Below are 19,189 nucleotides of genomic sequence, written 5' to 3'. Positions count from 1 at the left end.
ACACATAGACAGACATGGTGCTGAAGAAGGAGCTACGTCTTGATCTCACAGGCAACAGGAAGTGGTCGAGATACTGGGAGTGGCTTGAGCATATATGACACCTTAAAGCCACCTCCACAGTGACACACTTCCTCCAACAAGGCCATACCTACTCCAACAAAGTCGCACCCCCTAATAGTTTCACTCCCTATGAGCTTATGGGGCCAGTTACATTCAAACTACCGCAAGCCTGGAGCCTGAGGTTCAAAGTGTCCTTTGGTCACCATGAAAGGTTCATGGTGAATCTATGGAAACAGTTTTTAAAATTGGTACATTTTATCAGATTCATTGTGTCTCCTCTCTCTCTCTCTCTCTCTCTCTCTCTCTCTCTCTCTCTCTCTCTCTCACACACACACACACACACACACACACACACACACGCACACATTTGGGGGGCAGTGATAGTAGGATCAGGAGGTTGAGGTCATCTTTGGCTGCATGTCAAGTATGAGGCTAGCCTGGGCTACATAAATTCTTATCTTAATAAAACAAAGAACAATAACAATATGCTGGACAAGGCTAGAGCTATGCCCATGAACTTGCACAGTTTATTGGGATGATGGCAAAAGCTGCTAGCCAGACACACTTCCAGAAGCAGAATGTTCACCACTTCAGCTCACCCAGCCTGGTTGTAAGCAGGACTGAGTCTTCCTGGTCATAGGGACAGACTGAGGATGGCAGGGAGTAGCACTCGGGGGCTGTGCCCAGACTCCCTGGCCATGCGAACCCAAGCAGAAGAACCAATGTCACCGATTAAAACAGTCTGTCTTCCTCCAAGAAATTACTGGAATTTTAATATATTCAGAAGAACCTGGGTTCTGAGGGGGCTCTGGCTACCCTACAAATAATACATTTGTGTTTTCTATATGAATTCCTGGTGTTAAGAATAAAAAGAGCCAGGCAGTGGTGGCGCACACCTTAATCACAGTACTTGGGAGGCAGAGGCAGGTGGATCTCTGTGAGTTCAAGGCCAGCCTGGTCTACAAGTTCCAGGTCAGGCTCCAAAGTTACAGAAAAATCCTGTCTCACAAACCAATCAACCAACCAACCAACCAAATAGACAAATAACTAAAATAAAAGAAGTCGTCTTTTATAACTTTGGCTTTGTGCAAAGCATGGTATAAAGGATATAGAGCTGACACCCCTTGTTCAGATGCTTGTCTCTCTCATACCTAAACCTGACTGTGGAGGAGCAGCCTCCAGCTCCTGGCCAAGCAGGTATCGTTTTCCATTCTCCCACACACCCTGGCACCAACAGAATTATCCAGGAGCAACCCCAGCGGTGGACTTCTGTTGAGTTTGTAAACCCTTGGAAGCCAACTTCATGCTTTTTAATCTACTATCTAGAAATGAAAAATAAATCCGAGCAAGTTGATACTGTCCCATTTCTGAATGCTTCACATTCAAAAACTTCAGTAGCCTTGTATTTTTGTTTTTTTCTTTTCTCTTCTGTTCTTTTTTGTTTTTCAAGACAGTGCTTCTTTGTAACTTTGGAGCCTGTGTTGCAACTCATTCTTGTAGACCAGTCTGGCCTTGTGCCTCTGTCTCCTGAGTGTTGGGATTAAAGGCATGCACCACCCCCACCCAGCTCCAGCCCTATATTTTTATTTCTTTTTTTCCTCACCTCACAAAACATGAGTCAGTAAAACAAAACAAAACAAAACAAGAAAACAGGAAAGAGTTCAAAGTAAGTCCTCACAGCCAAAACCACTGATGCCAAATTTCAGGCTTCAAACAAGCCAATTTATAAATAAAGATGCACTGATTGCTAAATGAAGAGGAACACGCTGGGGAGAGCAGTGGAAGCCTTTGAAGAAGGTGAGGAACCTCACGGTGTCAGAAGGTGGGAGCTGGCCCTCAGCCGTAATCACCAACTTCTTAGCTCCTGCCAATCAGCATCAACCATCCCAGCAAAGCAAAAACGTTGCTTGTTGCTTCTGTTGTTCTGGTATCTTGTTAATCACAGTTGATTCTTCAGCCCCACCTAACCACAGAATTTTAATTCAAAATAACAAATGGCCCCGATAGAGTCTTTACATTTCCCTCTAAAGCCTCACAAGCCTCTGCGTTGTTCTCAATAGTCTTATCTGTTCCCACAGAACATCCCAGAGAGCTGCACTCAATGGCTTTTCTAGTACAAACTTCCAAAGTCTTTCCACAGTCTTTCCAAAAACCTGGTCAGGTCTGTCAGAGAAATACCCTACTACATTGGTAGGAGTTTTCTTCCCCTCGAATGACTCTAGCTTGTGTCAAGTTGACAGACAAAACCAGCCAGTACAGATACCATCAGATTGGCCTTTGAACACGTTTGAAAGGCGTTTTTTTTTTTTTTTTTTTTTTTTTGGCTGCTAATTGCTGTATTAATGTGTTAACCAATTATGGGTGGTGCCGTTTCTGGGAAGGTGAGTCTGGGGTGTATAAGAACGGTAGGTGAGTAAGCCAGTCTTCTTTGTGCCTTGAATTGAGAATTCAAGGGTTACTTCTCTCTTCCTCATCAGAGTTCAAACTGAATGTCTGTTTTTGCTCTTGTTACTTCTAAAATATTAGTTGGTGTTGTCAAAGGAAGCAACAAAATTTAAATATTCATATTTAACGTTTGGAAAAATCTGCTAGATTCAATCCTTTGCATCACATGAAACTCTGTCTCAGATGTTTAAATTTATGGACTCCTTTAAATTTATTTTGTCAGTAATCTCATTCTAATTATTCCTTTCCAGGATGCCATTGTGATCAATTCCCTGTGGGATGCCTCGTTCTCTGTCATTATAACCCACAGAACTATCCGACAAGAGCGAAAGAGCCACTCAGCACCTAGTTTAGAAGCTGGATGCTCTTTTCTAAGACAGTCAGAGGTTAGACCCCAGTTTAAATTTTTTTTTCTGATACAAAAATTCGAATTTGACAAAGGCATAGTTCCTATTGCAAAAATCAGGTTCACTTAATTACAAGTCGTGAGAAGAATAACATACAAACGTTTGTATCAAAACCTCCTGTTACACAGATCAAATAGAATTGAATATGGATCATAAGTGCTTTCTTTTTATGAAAATCAACCTTTAATTATAGAGTAGTTTAGATTCACAGGCAATTAGGCGGTACAGAGTTCTCATATACCCGATAACCAGCTTCCCCACGGTTAGCATTTACATTAATATACCACATTTATCATTACCAGATAGACGCTAATGATGGGTTTTCATTACCGGGTACACATGTCCTTTCTCTCTTACACTACATTTAGTTATTCTGTCTTTTTTCAGCTCCTCTTGCTCTGGGGGTTTTTCAGAAGTGCCTTGTTCTTTTTTACGACCTTGACACTTTTGAGGAATTTAGACAGATGTTTTGTAGAATGTAACTCAATTGGGGCTTTATTTAATTACTGATTGATGATTAGTCATCAAAATATTTGCCATCACCAACTCGATTCACCACTATTGAAACCTTCCCCACTGGGCTCTGGCCGAGCTGGTGTTTGTTAGAGCCCTCCCTAATAAAGTTGTTTTTTTCTTCCTCCTCTCCATTTGGTGAAAGGAACTCAGTATGTACAGTGCTAAGATTAAGAAATGGGGAATTTACTTCGGTTGTCCAGTTGCATAACTTATTTGAAATTCTTGGGATAGATGTATCTTTTCTTTATGTTCTCCATATCATTTATTAACTTTATAATTTGATCTATAATGTAATATGGCCACCCTTGGGAACCCTCAGGGGATTACTTTCAGGTTGTTTAAGTTTCTTATGCAAAGTTACATAGTATTTGCATATGACCTATATATATGTTCTTATATATTGAAAACCATCTCTAGATTGCTTATAAAACTTAATTCATTAGGAACAGTGGGTATTACATTTGACCTTATCCAAAAGATCATAAAATAATAAATGTTGTACAAATAGTTGTAATGCTATAGTACTTATGTAAATAGAAAATGTTCTGTCATACTTCATATAGGTATGATTTTTTTAAAAAAATATTTTCCTTCAATGCTTGTTTGCACCTGCAGCTGTAGAGTTAATGTTTTGTTCCTCAAATGGCTTCAGCTTTGGCCACTGGGTGCTCTTTCAGATTTTTTGTCTTTGACATGACACATAATTGTGGATTTATATATTAAACTTTTTCTTCTTTTTTTAATTTGCATTTATTTATTGAAAATTTTCACCTCCTCCCATCCTCCCATTTCCCTCCCCCTCTCCCCCTCTCCCCTTCCCCCTCACTCTCCAGTTCTAAGAGAAGTCAGGGTGCCCTGCCCTGTGGAAAGTCCAAGGCCCTCCCTCCATCCAGGTCTAGGAAGGTGCGCATCCAAACAGACTAAGGTACCAAAAAGCCAGTACATGCAGTAGAATCAAAATCCAGTGTCATTATCATTGGCTTCTCAGTCCACCCTCATTGTCAGCCACATTCAGAGAGTCCGATTTGATCCCTTGCTGGTTCAGTCTCATTCCAGCTGGCCTTGTTGAGCTCCCATTAGATCAGTCCCACTGTCTCCGTGGGTGGGCGCACTCCTCGCGGTCCTGACTTCCTTGTTCATGTTCTCCCTCCTTCTGCTCTTCATCTGGGCCTCGGGAGCTCAGTCCAGTGCTCCAATGTGGGTCTCTGTCTCTATCTCCATCCATCGTCAGATGAAGGTTCGTTATCAATGACTTCTCAATCAGCCCCCCATTTCAGCCACATTCAGAGAGTCCGGTTTGGTCGCATGCTCATTCAGTCCCAGTCCTGCTGGATTTGGTGAGCTCCCATTAGAACAAGCAGACACTGTCTCAGTGGGTGGACAAACCCCTCGCGGTCCAGACTTCCTTGCTCATCTTCTCCCTCCTTCTGCTCCTCAATTGGACCTTGGGAGCTCAGTCTGTTGCTCTAATGAGGGACTTTGTCTCTATCTCCATCAGTCGCCAGACAAAGATTCTATGGTGATATTCGAGATAATCATCAGTGTGTTAGTGGGGTAAGGCCAATTCAGGCACCCTCAACTCTGCTGCCCAAGGACCTAGCTAGGGACATCCCCGTGGACACCTGGAATCCCCTCTAGAGACAAGTCTCTTGCCAACCCTAAAATGACTCCCTTAATGTAGGTATCTTCTTCCCTGCTTCTATATCTGCCCTTTCTCCTTCTCCACCCTCCCACTCCCCCAAGCTCTCTCCAGTCTTTCCCTTCTCTCTCCCCTCTCCCCTTCCCCAAAACCCACACCTACCCCCAACCCCATGCTCTCAACTTTAATTTTTAGATTAAATACTTCCTTAAAATATTTTAAATTTAATTTTACCTTGTGTATATCAGTGTTTTACCTACAAGCATGTATGCACCCCATGATGCTACCTGTATCCCTTGGAGCTGGAGTTAAAGACAGTTGTAAGACATCATCTAGGTTCTTGAAAATTGAACCAAGGCCTTCTGGAAGAACATCCAGTGTTCTTAGTCACTTAGCCATCTCTCCAGCCCCAAATTAAACACTTCTTAAAAGCACTTTATTTTTGATAGTACAAGATGACCCTGGGTCACCTTGTGTATTTCACACTAGAATCTTAAAGGCATCCTTTTTCCCTGCAGAACTCTAGCTCTTCTTACTGGAGATTATTAGAAATCAAGATCTGAGAGACAAGGGTGCCTATTACTACTTCCAGAGAGTTAGCCACAGTTTCTCACAGATGATAAAGTAGGAGAAACTTTCTATGTGGAAAATTCTCTTGAGAAAAATGAGCATATCTATCACATGCCTCTACATACACATTATATATGTAGTAAATAATTTCATGTGAATTCTACCATCTGTTGAACTGGAGCCTATTTCCTTGGCACCAATTAGCTACCCTTTAGTGTGTCTGAATGAGTTGGGAAATGGAATTTTGTTTTTGTCTAGGTGATTATTCCCATGAATATCTTAGGTAAAGATCTTTGCAAACAGAGGCACTCTCTTTTTGGTATTTGCATAATGACAACGACAATCTATTGGAGGAAGGAGAGAGAGAGAGACTGAGAGAGACAGAGACATAGAGAAAGAGAAAGGATCCTTTCAGAGAAGGTGGCAGGTTTGTTTACTATTCAGAACAATAAAGATTATCCCTCTCTGAGGCGAAACTTGGGCATGTTTACTCGTGACTTATTATAACCAACTTAGGCTTCTGAGCTCAAGCTTCTTAGGTGCAATGCACAGAGTCCACTGGAGATGGTCTCTCTGATCTTTCCAGCACACGGGGACAGATAGCGCCCATACGAACATTTGTCTTACTTTGATTCACTAGGACATGCATAACAAAGTCCTGCGTCTCATCGAATGGTCCAGAAGTCATGTCTATCGGTCACGAGACTGGCAATGTAACCTTTAGCTTGCATCAGGGTAAAATCCCAGACTCGTCAGGGTTAGGAAACTTGTCTCTCAGTTTCAGATCAATACTAGCAATTTTGTGATATTTCTCAGGTAAATTTAAAGTCCTTTTGAGTAACTAGTGCTAATGGAAAATTCAAAGAGGAAGGCGATTTCAGCCCTCATGTAGAATAAATAAAAAAAAATAGTGATTCAACATCACAACTTGTTTAAAGGAGAGGTCAAAGATTAAAAACATACAGGGTAAAGGACTGTTGAAATCTATTCATAAATGGACAAAAACCTGGCTTTACCATGGAAAGTGCAGGAGAAAAGCAGGGTTTGAAATGAGGTCTGTTCATGTTAGGATTTGTGTGCCCATCAGTTGTCCACAACTCCCAGTTATAAAAAGGCCCCTAGACAAGGAAAAGCACACCCAGTTATAGAAACACAGAAAGATTTACTGTAATTGGTAGTGTTATACTGTACACCCATAGTAATCTTTTTCCCCCTCATTCCAAAGCCTCAAGTTTTCCTTACACCAGTAATAAGTCCTGCATACTCCCCAGGCTATTGGTGAAGTGTGGGAGGGCGGGAGAGTCTGCAGGAAGGGATCTGAGGAAAAGCCTGGACACCGACGTGAGAGATGCCTCAAGAGGCCTCTAGTGAGCTTGTCTAGGGGTGAACTGAACATTTGCTCAAACTCAGACTCCCCTGAGAAAGAGAAATGACGACAGAGAATTTCCTTTACTGACCAGCAGGTGTTGCTAAGAAGTCGTGAGGAGGGTAGGCGGGGTGACATCTAATCCATCCTGAACTGAGATGGGTAAAGGGCTAAACTTGTGAATGGTCCCTTCCATTCTCTCTTTAGAGCAAAATGTCTGTCTGAATATGAACTCAACAAATCATCGGCTTCGTCTGTTTCTGACTTGTACAGGTGCCTTCAAATGCTGACTCCTTCACCCACATTTGTTTTCTAAGAATTTCTGATTAAAGTCAGCGTGCTGGGGAACTGTTAGCAAGCCCTTTATGACTTTAGGCGACGAATACTTGTATAAAACATTGAAAATAAAGAGGTATCAACTGTTTGCGGGAAGCAGTGCTGGGAATGGCAGGGAATGACCCAGCTTGTGAGCTGGCTTCCTCTCAGATCTCCAGGCTCCCAGATGCCTTTCACTTTTCTGCATGCAGAAAGCGTGCACCCAGGGATCACTTTTGGGAAAGAGTTCATTCTCTACACTGTTCAGGATCTATCGAGTGGGGTCAGTCCACATGCCGCCCCTTCAGTGATCAGAGAAGGGAGACTGAGGTCAAGTATGGCGCATCAGAATCTCGGTGCTTGGAGACTGTGTGGAGTGTGGTAATCATGGGTATATTGTCTTCTCGATATCTTAAAACGACACTCTGGTAGTGCTCGCTGGGACCCCATAGCTTCCATGTTTTCTTCTTTCCTCAGAGACCAGTCAGTTTTCTTTGTTTGTTCAAGTTTGTGAGTCATTTTATTTTCTTCAGCAAATCCCCATTTACTTCTGTCATCCAAAGAAACAGCTCCCAACATAGAAGAATAAAAGACATAGTCTGTTCTGGAGCAAATATGAGTGACCATTATCCAGGCGCATACATGAAGACCTCCCTAAGTATAATTTTCCAGCGGAAAAGCAGTTCTGTGGAGTTTTATAGCAATACAAAAAGAACATTACAAATCAAGGCATTTAAAAAAAACCTGGTATTGGCATAAAAACAGACAAATGGAACTGAATCGAAGACCCAGACATCAATCCACACACCTATGAACACTTGATTTTTTACAAAGGAGCAAAAAAAAATTATCAAATGGAAAAAAGAAAGTATATTTAAGAAATGGTGCTGGCATAACTGAATATCAACCTGTAGAAGAATGAAAATAGGTCCATAGTTATCACCATGCACAAAACTAAGTCCAAATGGATCAAAGATCTCAACATAAGGCCAATCACATTGAACCTCATAGAAGAGAAAGAGGGAAGTACCCTTGAACTCATTGGCACAGGAGACCACTTCCTAAATATAACCCCAGCAGCACAGAGATTGAGAGAAACAAATAATAAATGGGACCTCCTGAAACTGAAAAGCTTCTGTAAAGCAAAGGACATGGTCAACAAGACAAAACAGCAGCCTATAGAATGGGAAAAGGTCTTCACCCATCCCACATCAGACAAAGACTGATCTCCAAAATATACAAAGAACTCAAGAAATTGGTCATCAAAAGAACAAATAATCTAATAAAAAAATGGAGTACAAACCTAAACAGAGAACTCTCAACAGAGGAATCTAAAATGACTGAAAGACACTTAAGAAAATGTTCAGCATCCTTAGCAATCAGAGAAATGCAAATCAAAACAACTCTGAGATTCCATCTTATGCTTGTAAGAATGGCCAAGATCAAAAACACTGATGACAGCTTATGCTGGAGATGATGTGGGATAAAGAGAACACTCCTGCATTGCTGGTGGGAGTGCAAAGTGGTACAGCCCCTTTGAAGGTCAGTGTGGCAGTTTCTCAGAAAATTAGGAAACAACCTTCCTCAAGACCCAGCAATACCACCTTTGGGTATATATCCAAAGGATGCTCAATTATACCACAAGGGCATGTGCTCAACTATGTTCATAGCAGTTTTGTTTGTCATAGCCACAATCTGGAAACAACCTAAATGCTCCGTGACTGAAGAATGGATTAGGAAAATGTGGTACATTCACACAATGGAGTACTACACAGCAGAAAAAAATGACATCTTAAGATTTGCAGACAAATGGATGGATCTAGAAAACAACATATTGAATGAGGTAACCCAGACCCAGAAAGATAAATATCACATGTACTCACTCATAAGGGGCTTTTAGACATAAAGCAAATAAAACCAGTCTACAATTTACAATCCCAGAGAACCTAGACAACAATGGGGACCCTAATAGTGACATACGTGGATCTAATCTACATGGGAAGTAGAAAAAGACAATATCTCCAGAGTAAATTGGGAGCATGGGGACCATGGAAAAGGGTAGAAGGGGAGGGGAGAGAAAGGGAGGGGAACAGAGAAAAATGTATAGTTCAATAAAATTAATTAAAAAAACCCAAAAATACATTTGTGGGGAAATCAGAGAGGCAGGCCAGAGCAAGATGGCGGAATCTTTCTTATGGGTCTGAGATGTTCCCTGATGATATTTTTAAATTTGGGGTTGGTTGAAAATAGTGGTCTGGTGAGTTAGTCAGTTCCAGAAGGTTTGTGTCTATTAGTCACAGGATATTAGCACTCATACAAAGTGGGCATCAGCCTGGCTATATAGGGAGTAAAAGCTAGCCCAAGCTGAGGTGTCATTGTATAGGGAGCGAAAGCTAGCTCAAGACAAAGTGTCACTATATTAGGAGCGAAAGTCAGCCCAAGATGAGGTATCGTTATGTAGGGAGTGAAAGCCATCCTAAGACGAGGCGTCATTATATAGGGAGTGAAAGCCATCCCAAGATGAGGCACCATTATATAGGGAGTGAAAGCTAGTCCAAGATGAGGCGTCCTTAGGTTCTCTGTTCTTGTAAATGTCCCAATCCATTCACACCACTACAGCTCGGACCAGTTCATCTGTCGTTGCAGACACAACTTCTTCACACCTAGAATAGTCAAGCTTGGTGCCTGTTGATTGCAGCTAAGAGATCAGGACTAATCTAGTGAAATAAAGATTTCAGTCCTATAGGAATCATTTCAAAGGATTATACAAAATCTCTGTTAAATTTGCTATAGAGAAGAACTGGTCTCAGGACGAGGGTAACTTGTCTGAAGGTAGCGAATAGCTATCATTAACAGACCTCCACTGTACTCCACACAATGTCCTAATCACTAACATCTGTTATCTTATTTAATATTTAGAATGGCCTCATCGGACAGGTATTATGATCCCTGTATAATAGATGATAAATCTGAGGGCGAGTGACTAGGTAACTGTCCCATTGTCATATAAAGGTTTATTCTATAGAATATTAGTTTTAAAAAACTACATTATATTTTTCGGAGCAACTATAATCAAGTGTCTCCAAGTGGGTAGCTTAAAACATGGAGATATCTTATCTCATGCTTCTACATGTCTGTAACGCCATGTTTTCTGAAAGACAGCCTTGCTTATGCCTTCTAGCTGGTTCCCTTGCAGCCCTTGGATTCTAAACTCATTACTCCAGTTCTGCCTCTGCAATCACAATGGGGTTACCTTCCCGTGTGTCTCTTTTTCTTAAACGAACAGTTGTATTGCATTTGGTGCCCCTCTTTACAAGGAGGGCATCATATTCCTTAACCATTTGTCTCTATGGTGACCCAGTTTCCAAAGACATTGTATTCGGAGGTACTAGGTTGTTAGAATTCTTTTTTAATTTGTTCTGCAGCAAAGTGTTATTGAGGATTGCTCAACAAGAGTTCTTCAGGCAAATAAGTTTGAGACACACTATTAAAGGAGCGTCTCCAGTAAAAACCTGGGGTGGAGTAATGCCAGCCTGCTCTCAGTCCACTGGGAGAACCCTGAGGCCGGTGCCCTCCCTTCTGGCTTCGCTTTTATCTGCGGTGTCACTTGAGACAACCACTCCTCTTCTTGAGTCTGAGTTTCCTTAGTTCTAAGAAAATACACTATGCTTTCCCCATGGGTTTCTCGAGGGAGTAAATTAAATGAGGCTGGCTGAACAACATCCGCTATAGTGTCTGGCACAGAAGCAGGTAAACCCTTAAGACTAGGTACTTTTGTTACGCTAGTCAGATGCTTCTGAATTTCCTGGCAGCTTTTTTTTTAATTTAAATTTTTATTTTTAGAGAATTTTCTATATGAGTGATATTTATATAATTTCTACTCCCCTCTTTCTCCCATATTTTTCAACCCTCTCAACTTAACAATGCCTTCCTCTATATTATTATTGTTACTCTTCAGAAAATACCCCAATACAAAAAAACCCATAAAATCTTATGGGGTTGCTTTGCTATGTTTGGTGTTGCTTTTGTATATAATTATTTAGGTCTGAGCACTTGGGACTGGATAACCTCTCAGAGGGCTTGTCCCTGGGGAAAACTGACTCTCCATCTCTCAGCAGCCATTGATTGTAGCTCTTCATCTAGGGGTACGATCTTGTGGGATTTCCCCCATCCATGTTGGTCTATCAAGTGGTGTTACTCATTATACAGGTCATATTTGATCAACCATACTGTTGAGATTCCATGGTTGCAGCGTCCCTGTCCTGTCTAGAAGATACTATCTAGAAGTAGGCATCCTGATCTTTTGGTTGTCATAATCTTTCTTGTCCTCTTCCACAATGTCCCCCGAGCTTTCGGTGTAGGGGTTGAGTTGTAGATGTACCAGCTGGACATCGGTCGCTCTCTGCATTTGACCAGTTGTGAATTTCTGGAATGATCTCACTCTGCTGCAAAAGAGAAGCATATTTGATGAGGGTCAAGAGCTACACTTACCTGGGGGTGTAAATATCAAGTGTACCTTTAGAAACTATACTATTTTGACTTAGGAAAAAGGCAGCGATAGGTTCTCTTGGATCTAAGATCTCTCCAGCCAGGGGTAGTTGGCTAGGTTTACAGTACCAGCATGAGTTCCTCTTCTTAAAGTGAACCTTAAATCTAATTAGACGGTGGTTGGTTATCCCCAAAATGTAAGTGCCACTGTGGTACCATGGGGGATATCTTGCTGGGCAGGTCGTTGCTGGGGTCATAGACTTTATAACTGGATGGGATTGTTGATTGGCTTTTTTTCCCCCTGAGCAGCTTGCGTAGCAGCTTCTGACACTATGAGAACTAGGCCTCATGGTGGAGCCTCCCAGACCACCCATCTCAAGTCTTCCATGTCAGGTGTCTGAGGTGTGTGCTGTCTTCAGCAGTAGGATTCTATCTTCAAGATCTTGGAGTCAACCAAGGGCAATGGCAATTAGTCTTTATACTTTTTTCTTTCCCCACTTGAGACAGGGGTCTCACTATGTAGCCCTGGCTGTCCTGGAACTCATTATGTGGACCAAGCTGGCCTCAGACTCACAGAGATTCATCTGCCTCTGCCTCCCGTGTGCTGGGATTAAAGGTGTGGGCCACCATGCTTCTATCTATTGTTTTGAGAGGTTCCTTGACCATTCTGACCAGCAATTTGAGGGGAAGTTTCCCATGCCTGCCTGACACTGGGGTTTCTGTTGGATAGTCTCTGACTCTTGTGGTACAACTCCATTTCAAATACACAGACGCAGACAGACAGACAGACAGACAGACAGACACACACACACACACACACACACACACACACTCCATATATGTACTTTTAAATAAGCACATGAAACAATGCTTTCCATAAGACTTTCCCAAAGATCCTCAGTGTGTTATTTGTCCTTCCTTCCTCCCTCTCCATCTGTATTACCCCTCTTCTTCTTTCCTGAGTTAAAGCCCCTCTCCCACTCCCCGTTTCCTGTACACAACATTAAACTCATTAAATGTATCCTATTAAACTCATCTCTAGAGTGTGTTGTCCCCTTTCCTCCCATGATCCCATTCTACTTTCCTGGCTTCTCTGGTTACTTCAGGTCACATATTCACATCTAAAGATCTAAAGCGAGGATTCAAAACCAAGAGAGGACAGGTGGCACCTGTCTTTCTGGGACTGGGTTACTTTAGGGATAACGTTTTTAATTTCCATCCCTTTACCTGAAAATTTCACGGTTTCAGTTTTCTTTACACCTGAGCCTCTTAAGAGTGTGGGGACAGGGTAGGGGGTTGAGCACTCACCTGGCTGGGCTGGTGCCCATGGAAATGTGGGGATGGAGGCAGCTCCTTGAGATTTTTATTAAGAACTTCTAAAACCTCAAGAATGATTCCTAAGCAGGGCAGTGTCAACCATTAAAGCTTTATTGTTCATCTCTTATCGTTTTTTCTTTTTATTTTTAGGAGAAGAATTTTACATATGACAATACACATTTCCATCTGGTTAATATTTGAATCGATTATACTACTTAATTTCCAGCGTTAGGAAAGCCTGGGCTGTTCAGCTGTCGAGTTCCTTTTTCTGACGTGTCGCCCCACCGAGGGGAAAAGGATGTCATCACGTAGTCATCGGCAGAAGAGAAATTTCGAAAGAGACCTCATTGAAAAAGGACAGCCCACAAGCACTTCGGTTCTCAGAGGAGACGGAGCTCCTCCGTGAACGCGGCTGAAGAGTGGTCCGGCGCGTCTGTCTGTCAGGCATGGAACCCAAGCGGATCAGGGAGGGCTACCTGGTGAAGAAGGTAAGTAGCGAAGCACTTACAAGGGTGGATGGACCTGGACAGCTAGACAGGGGCTCGCCGAGGATTCGCGCTCGCTTCTTACTGTGACCGTCCCTTGCGGGGATGTTCTATGTTGAATCTATTGCGCTGGAATGAGGGAATGATGCATCATACAGCCCGTGTGCCGGAGTGGGGCAGCCTCCAAACGTTCCACGACATTTACTGAACTTATCTCAGGCTACAGAACATTTGTCCTTCCAAGCCTGAGAATTCCAGACGGCAGGTGTTGAAGGTAAAAATCCAGAGGGCAGGTGTGCAAGGTAAAAATCCAGACGGCAAACTTTGCCTTTTGGTTAAAAAAAAAAAAAAAAAAGCAAGCCTCAAATTCTTCTGTAAGAGAAGTTTCTCAGAGGACCGACTGCTCAGTTCTTATTTACATTGCAGGGTGGTGGAAGGGTTAGGGGTGGATTGGGTGGGGGTAGGTGCGATAAGCTGACAGAAGAACATAGCTAATTTCTTGGGCCTTGGATTTACTGCACGAAAGACCTTGTGTTATGTTTCAAGGGTGTGAGTGTGGTTGGAGGTGGTGATGGTGGGTGTGGGCTGCAATTTCTTACAACCTGAGTGGATCTGTAGAATGGATCACCAACGTGATAGATGTATATCGCCTTAAAGAACACAAATGGAGGGGTGCGAATACTAACGATTGCTTTGTGTCATGGGAAATTGAATCTTGTTAATGTTCCTTGTCTTTCTTCTGCTGCTGTGTGTGCTTAGAGTTGTGAAAGTTTCCTGCACAGCGCATTCACACCTAGGGGCTGCAGGCATTTTGTGGGCAGTACGCCGAGCGTAGACACACTCACATGACACCAAGTGGGTTCAGCCGCTAGAAGATGTTGCTTCTGACTAAATTCATGAGTAATTTTCTAGCCAATAAGACGGCAATGTGACTCTTATTTTCTTTTAAAGTCAATTAAATTTGTTAATTGGCTGGTTAATCAGTTTTTGAGATTGAGTCTTACTCTACACTCTTAATGTGTTTGTAAGGCTGACTTTGGACTCGTGGCAAGAATCCTGACTTGGCCTTCCAGATGTTGGGATTCCAGGAGTGAACAACCGCACACACAACCTCACCCAGATGTAGTTATTCATTAATTAAATGTAATTATTAATTAATTAAACTTATTTAATTATATTAAATAAATGTAACCTTACCTTAAAGTTGCATTTATTTTTCTTTCATTTAAAACAGCTTATGTCTGCGGGCACTGAATGGTACACATTGTGATCTGGTTCCATATTTACTTTGGGTTAGAAAGAAATGGTGTGGAGACTAAGGTGCCCAGGCATGGGGGTGTGACAGAGTCAGAAGAAACCCCCTCTCTTACTTTGGGCAGTGAGTTCTCTATTTAGCACCCTAGGGTTTTCCTGAAGCAAACATAATTTCCATTAGTGTTCACAGTGTATCTGTGGTGGAGAGAGTTATGAGTTGGGCCTTCAGTGTATTCTCGTAGGCTAGTTGAACTTTGAAACACCCTTTCTAAAAAGAATATGTAAATAAAATCGGGTGGAGGTTATTGGTAACTGGCACCCATGCCGTCCCTCTCTGAGAACCGAAAGGAACTGTGGTTGACTGACCTCCTCCGTGGTCACACTGAGTAGTATCTCATGGTGTGTGTGTGTTTCTTGGTGTCTGTATGTCTGTGCGGGTACACATCTTCCATGGTGTGTGTACAAAGGTCAGAGGACAACTTTCAGGAGACAGTTCTGCCCCTCCCCCCCCGTGTGGGTTCTGGGAGTCTGACTCAGGCCCTTCTACTTGCTGGTAGGCACCTTCACCCGCTGAGTCACTTCAGTGGCCAGGCCTTTTTTTTTAATACGAAATGACAAAATTGACGCTATAAAGTGTGTGTGCTTATACTTTATAGTCACCATACCACAAAAATATCGATGATTCAATCTACGATAAGTGAGACCATTTCCCTAGAAAGTGGGGGTGGTAGAGTCAGGACTGTGACGCCCCTGGATTCAATAGTTTCTTATCAATCACAGTAATTCTTCCAGATTTTACCAGTAAGTGTCAACCTAGGAAAGAATAGAAGAAGGCATAGTGAAACCTTACACTGATATTTCCACAATGCATGTCTCCCATAATTCTTCTGGAAATACACACAAATATTACCCTTAAGTTTGCATTATATTCAACTTAATATACATCTTTCCATGCTGCTTTGCATTTCCTCAGGGACACTTAGGCACTTCTTTAGAATATACAAAGGTTTTTCTAAAAATTTGGCACTTTACTTTAGTTTGAAATCTCTTTCAGTGCTGGACTTCAAACCCAGGGCCTCACGTCTGGCTAGACAAAAGTCCTTTACCACTGAGCTATACTACCGACCCTCTAATTTGGCATTTCACAGAACTATTTGTTTCAGAAATAGTTTGACAGTTGTCGATGTCAGCCTGAAACTAGATTTCCTAATTAGGCATCAAAATTCTTAACTTCTTTATATTTTATGTTTCTTTCAGTTATAGAATATGTGCGTTAAAATCTATCGATCATCTATGTATGTATGTATGGACCTATGTACTGTTTGATCTATCTGTCTATCTATCTGTCTGTCTGTCTATCTATCTATCTATCTATCTATCTATCTATCTATCTATCTATCTATCTATCCATCCACATATTTAGGAGCCCAGTCTACAGTAGGTACCACATAATTGAAGATGGACACCAGCCAGCACAATTCTCTACAACTTGTGAGATGTGGGATGTGTGATGGCTCCAAAACAATCCCGAGGAAAGAACCGTGAGAATCTCCTGTGGGGACTTCAGGAGTCATGGGTGTGGCTGCTCAGATGAAAGCATGCCAAATAATAATAATGGAAGTGGTGTCCTCCTCTTTGCTTCTCTCTTCTATTTAGTTAAAGATTCCAGGGTAGGAATTCAACATGGCTTTCTCCAATGCCTTATGAGATAATTATTTTCAAGTTAGAATAGTTTGGTTTGAAAAAAATACAGCATTGGAAAATGCCAGTGTAGGATTTTTGTCAAGTCTTGGGGGTCGATGGTCAATGGTATAAACTGCAACATGTCCCTTCTTTGCTCCCCCTCTCTCATTCTCTCTCTCTCTCTCTCTCTCTCTCTCTCTCTCTGTGCAGCATGCACCACGGTGTGTGTAATGAGCTCAGTGGACAGCTTGCTGGGGTCGGTTTTCTCCTCCACCATGTGGTTCCTGAGATTAGACCCAAGTCACCAGGCTTGGCATCAAGCACATTTCCTCCTGAGCCATCTCATGAGTGCATGTTTCTCTTTTTGCTCTGTTAGAGATAACTGGCCACATTTCACAATGTGTGTTTCCTCTTTTGCTTCCTGGCTGAGATCCTTAATTAGAGAGTATGGTTACGAAGGGGAGAAAAGAATGTGACTGTCATTTTTCAACCCTTCCATTCTACGTTACACTCCTTGCCTCTGAGTTTGTCACTTGCGGTTATTTTAAGGAACATTTGTGGCCCTGTAGATACGGTTAGACCAAGCTGATCTTTCTTCAGTCCTAAAAGCTCACAGAAAGCAGGTGACTTGCTCATTGTCAAACAACTGGCAGAGGATAACGTGGGGTTCAAACCCAGGGTGGCCTAATAGCAAAGCCCTCTTCTCATGACCCCATAGCGCTTGGAAAGGCACAGGTGTATTGCAAATAACACTGGGTTTAGCAATTCAGATCTCTTTCTTTCTTTCTGATTAGGGGGTTCATTTTTTGAGAAATAAATAGTTTGATTATTCTTGATTACCTATGAATTGGATATTCTTATAACCATAGCTTTAAAACAAGAGAAAATTCCTTCATGTTATGTCTCTCATTGCTAAAAGCTAGTTTCCATGAGAACAACCCAGAACTCTCTAGGTACTGAAGAACAGACTCAAGCAATGGCTTAAGATTTGAATGTCTTGAGAAGTTGATAGACAGCCCAAGAAATCAGGACAGGGTGCTGGGGTGGGCTTCCAGAGACCTATGGTAGACGGTGCATATTGTTGAGCCTGGTGTAAAGTATACATTGTTGAGCCCCTTGTAAGGTATTTATTGTTGAACTCAGGGCAAGGTCTATATTGTTAAGATCAGTGTTGAGCTAGTGTTGGGAAGAAGGAGTTTGGTGGGGTTAAAAGGGAGATAAAAGAGGCTGACTGGGGCAGGGTTAGAAAGTACATCATATGTATGACATTATTGAAGAGTAGGTAGCTAAGTAAGTGAACCAGAAGTGGGCAAGTCTGAGATAATAAGAGCACAGAACAGACTGGAATTTCATCCCAGAATTCATTCCTGCAGCCACGCTGTCTTCTGAACAGCATGAAATGATCCCTAAAACTTTGCCTTCTCTTCTGGCAGTAATTCGAGGGGCAACCCTAAGCATTTATTGCATTCATTTACAGACCATTCCAAGGATAACCCTAGGGAATGATTATAGTTATCCATTCTCTGCAGATGAGGATGCTGAGGGACAGAGAGGCAGAAGGTCTTGCTTAGGGTCCCCAAGACAAAACTTGGCACAGCTGATGAGGAGCCATGCAGTGCAGCTCTGCACAGCCCAGTGCTGTGTGTAACCGCTGCTACCAGCTTTCATGTGGTCTTCACGGGTTCAAACTGCAGTGACCTTATCTTTCAAAGAATTTCTTTCTCTGGTAGATGGAACCTGGGATGCTCTCGGGCCAGAATCATTCATATGGCATTGATTACAGAATTGGGTTCTGACCTGTCTGTACACATTGTGGCCATGTCTGAGGTCCGACCACAAGCTGACAGTTTGCTAACGTCTTTTGAATGTATTATATCCTCTACTGTTTGTAAGGAGAAGTAGGCACTGCTGCTTAGAAAGAAATGAAGTTTGCTGAAGGTCTCAGAACCTGGAAAGGACAAAGGTGAAATATGAACACAAATCTAAAATTCAGGATATCAGGCTATTAAGATCACTGCCTTTCTGTCCAGCTTATTTAATGTGCTTTTTTTTTTTTTTTTTTTTTTTGGTCAGGGAAAGTACAGTCTGATAGAACTTATTCATATAAGAATATACCACTGCATAGGCTTGTTCCCTTGCTTCCAAAAAGTTTGTATACATGTAAAACAAGTCTTCTAGAAGTTGTACAAGTCGCACTGTGGATGATATGATTTATAGTGCAACAGAAATGAAAAGCTGATTTAATATAATGTAAAACAAAATGCCCCATAGGTGTGGGGGAGCAGGGTAATGACGCACACTTCTGGTGTAGTTTGGAATGATGCACAGGTCTTATGTAGTTTTGATCATCACAGAGTTCTTTCAATTTGAGCTCTGCATTGACATGTAAATTGAGAAGTTTGAAGGAAAGGGGAAGTTAGAAGTGGTTCTTCATTTCAGGAAGTAGCTGGGAGGGCTCTAAACACAGCAGTCTGTATACCTCAGCACCGAGCGTCCAGTCCTGGCTTCTGTCAGTGCAGCTGGACATACTGAGCATGAGGTCACACTCCCTTCTGTTACGTTCTGAAGTGTTTGAGAACGGAGACGCCATCGTGGTCAATTCTGTACTCTCAGTATGCAGGCCATGTCTAAAAACATAAGAAAT

The 19,189-nt window shown here is 42.1% G+C and overlaps 1 protein-coding gene across 2 annotated transcripts in view; it reads left to right on the top strand.

Moving 5' to 3' along the window:
- The first annotated feature begins 13,452 nt into the window (after nucleotides 1-13,452).
- Nucleotides 13,453-19,189, top strand: part of Plek (pleckstrin) — a 48,650-nt gene continuing 42,913 nt past the window's right edge. For both annotated transcript variants that reach the window (XM_048435470.3, XM_048435469.3), the window contains exon 1: nucleotides 13,453-13,611. In XM_048435470.3, coding sequence (XP_048291427.2) covers nucleotides 13,570-13,611 — 42 coding nt within the window. In that variant the 5' untranslated portion in view covers nucleotides 13,453-13,569. The remainder of the gene's footprint in view (nucleotides 13,612-19,189) is intronic.

Source organism: Myodes glareolus, chromosome 8 (assembly GCF_982192425.1).
Source record: "Myodes glareolus chromosome 8, mMyoGla1.1, whole genome shotgun sequence".
Taxonomy (NCBI): domain Eukaryota; kingdom Metazoa; phylum Chordata; class Mammalia; order Rodentia; family Cricetidae; genus Myodes; species Myodes glareolus.
This window is presented reverse-complemented; position numbering and strand designations above follow the sequence as displayed.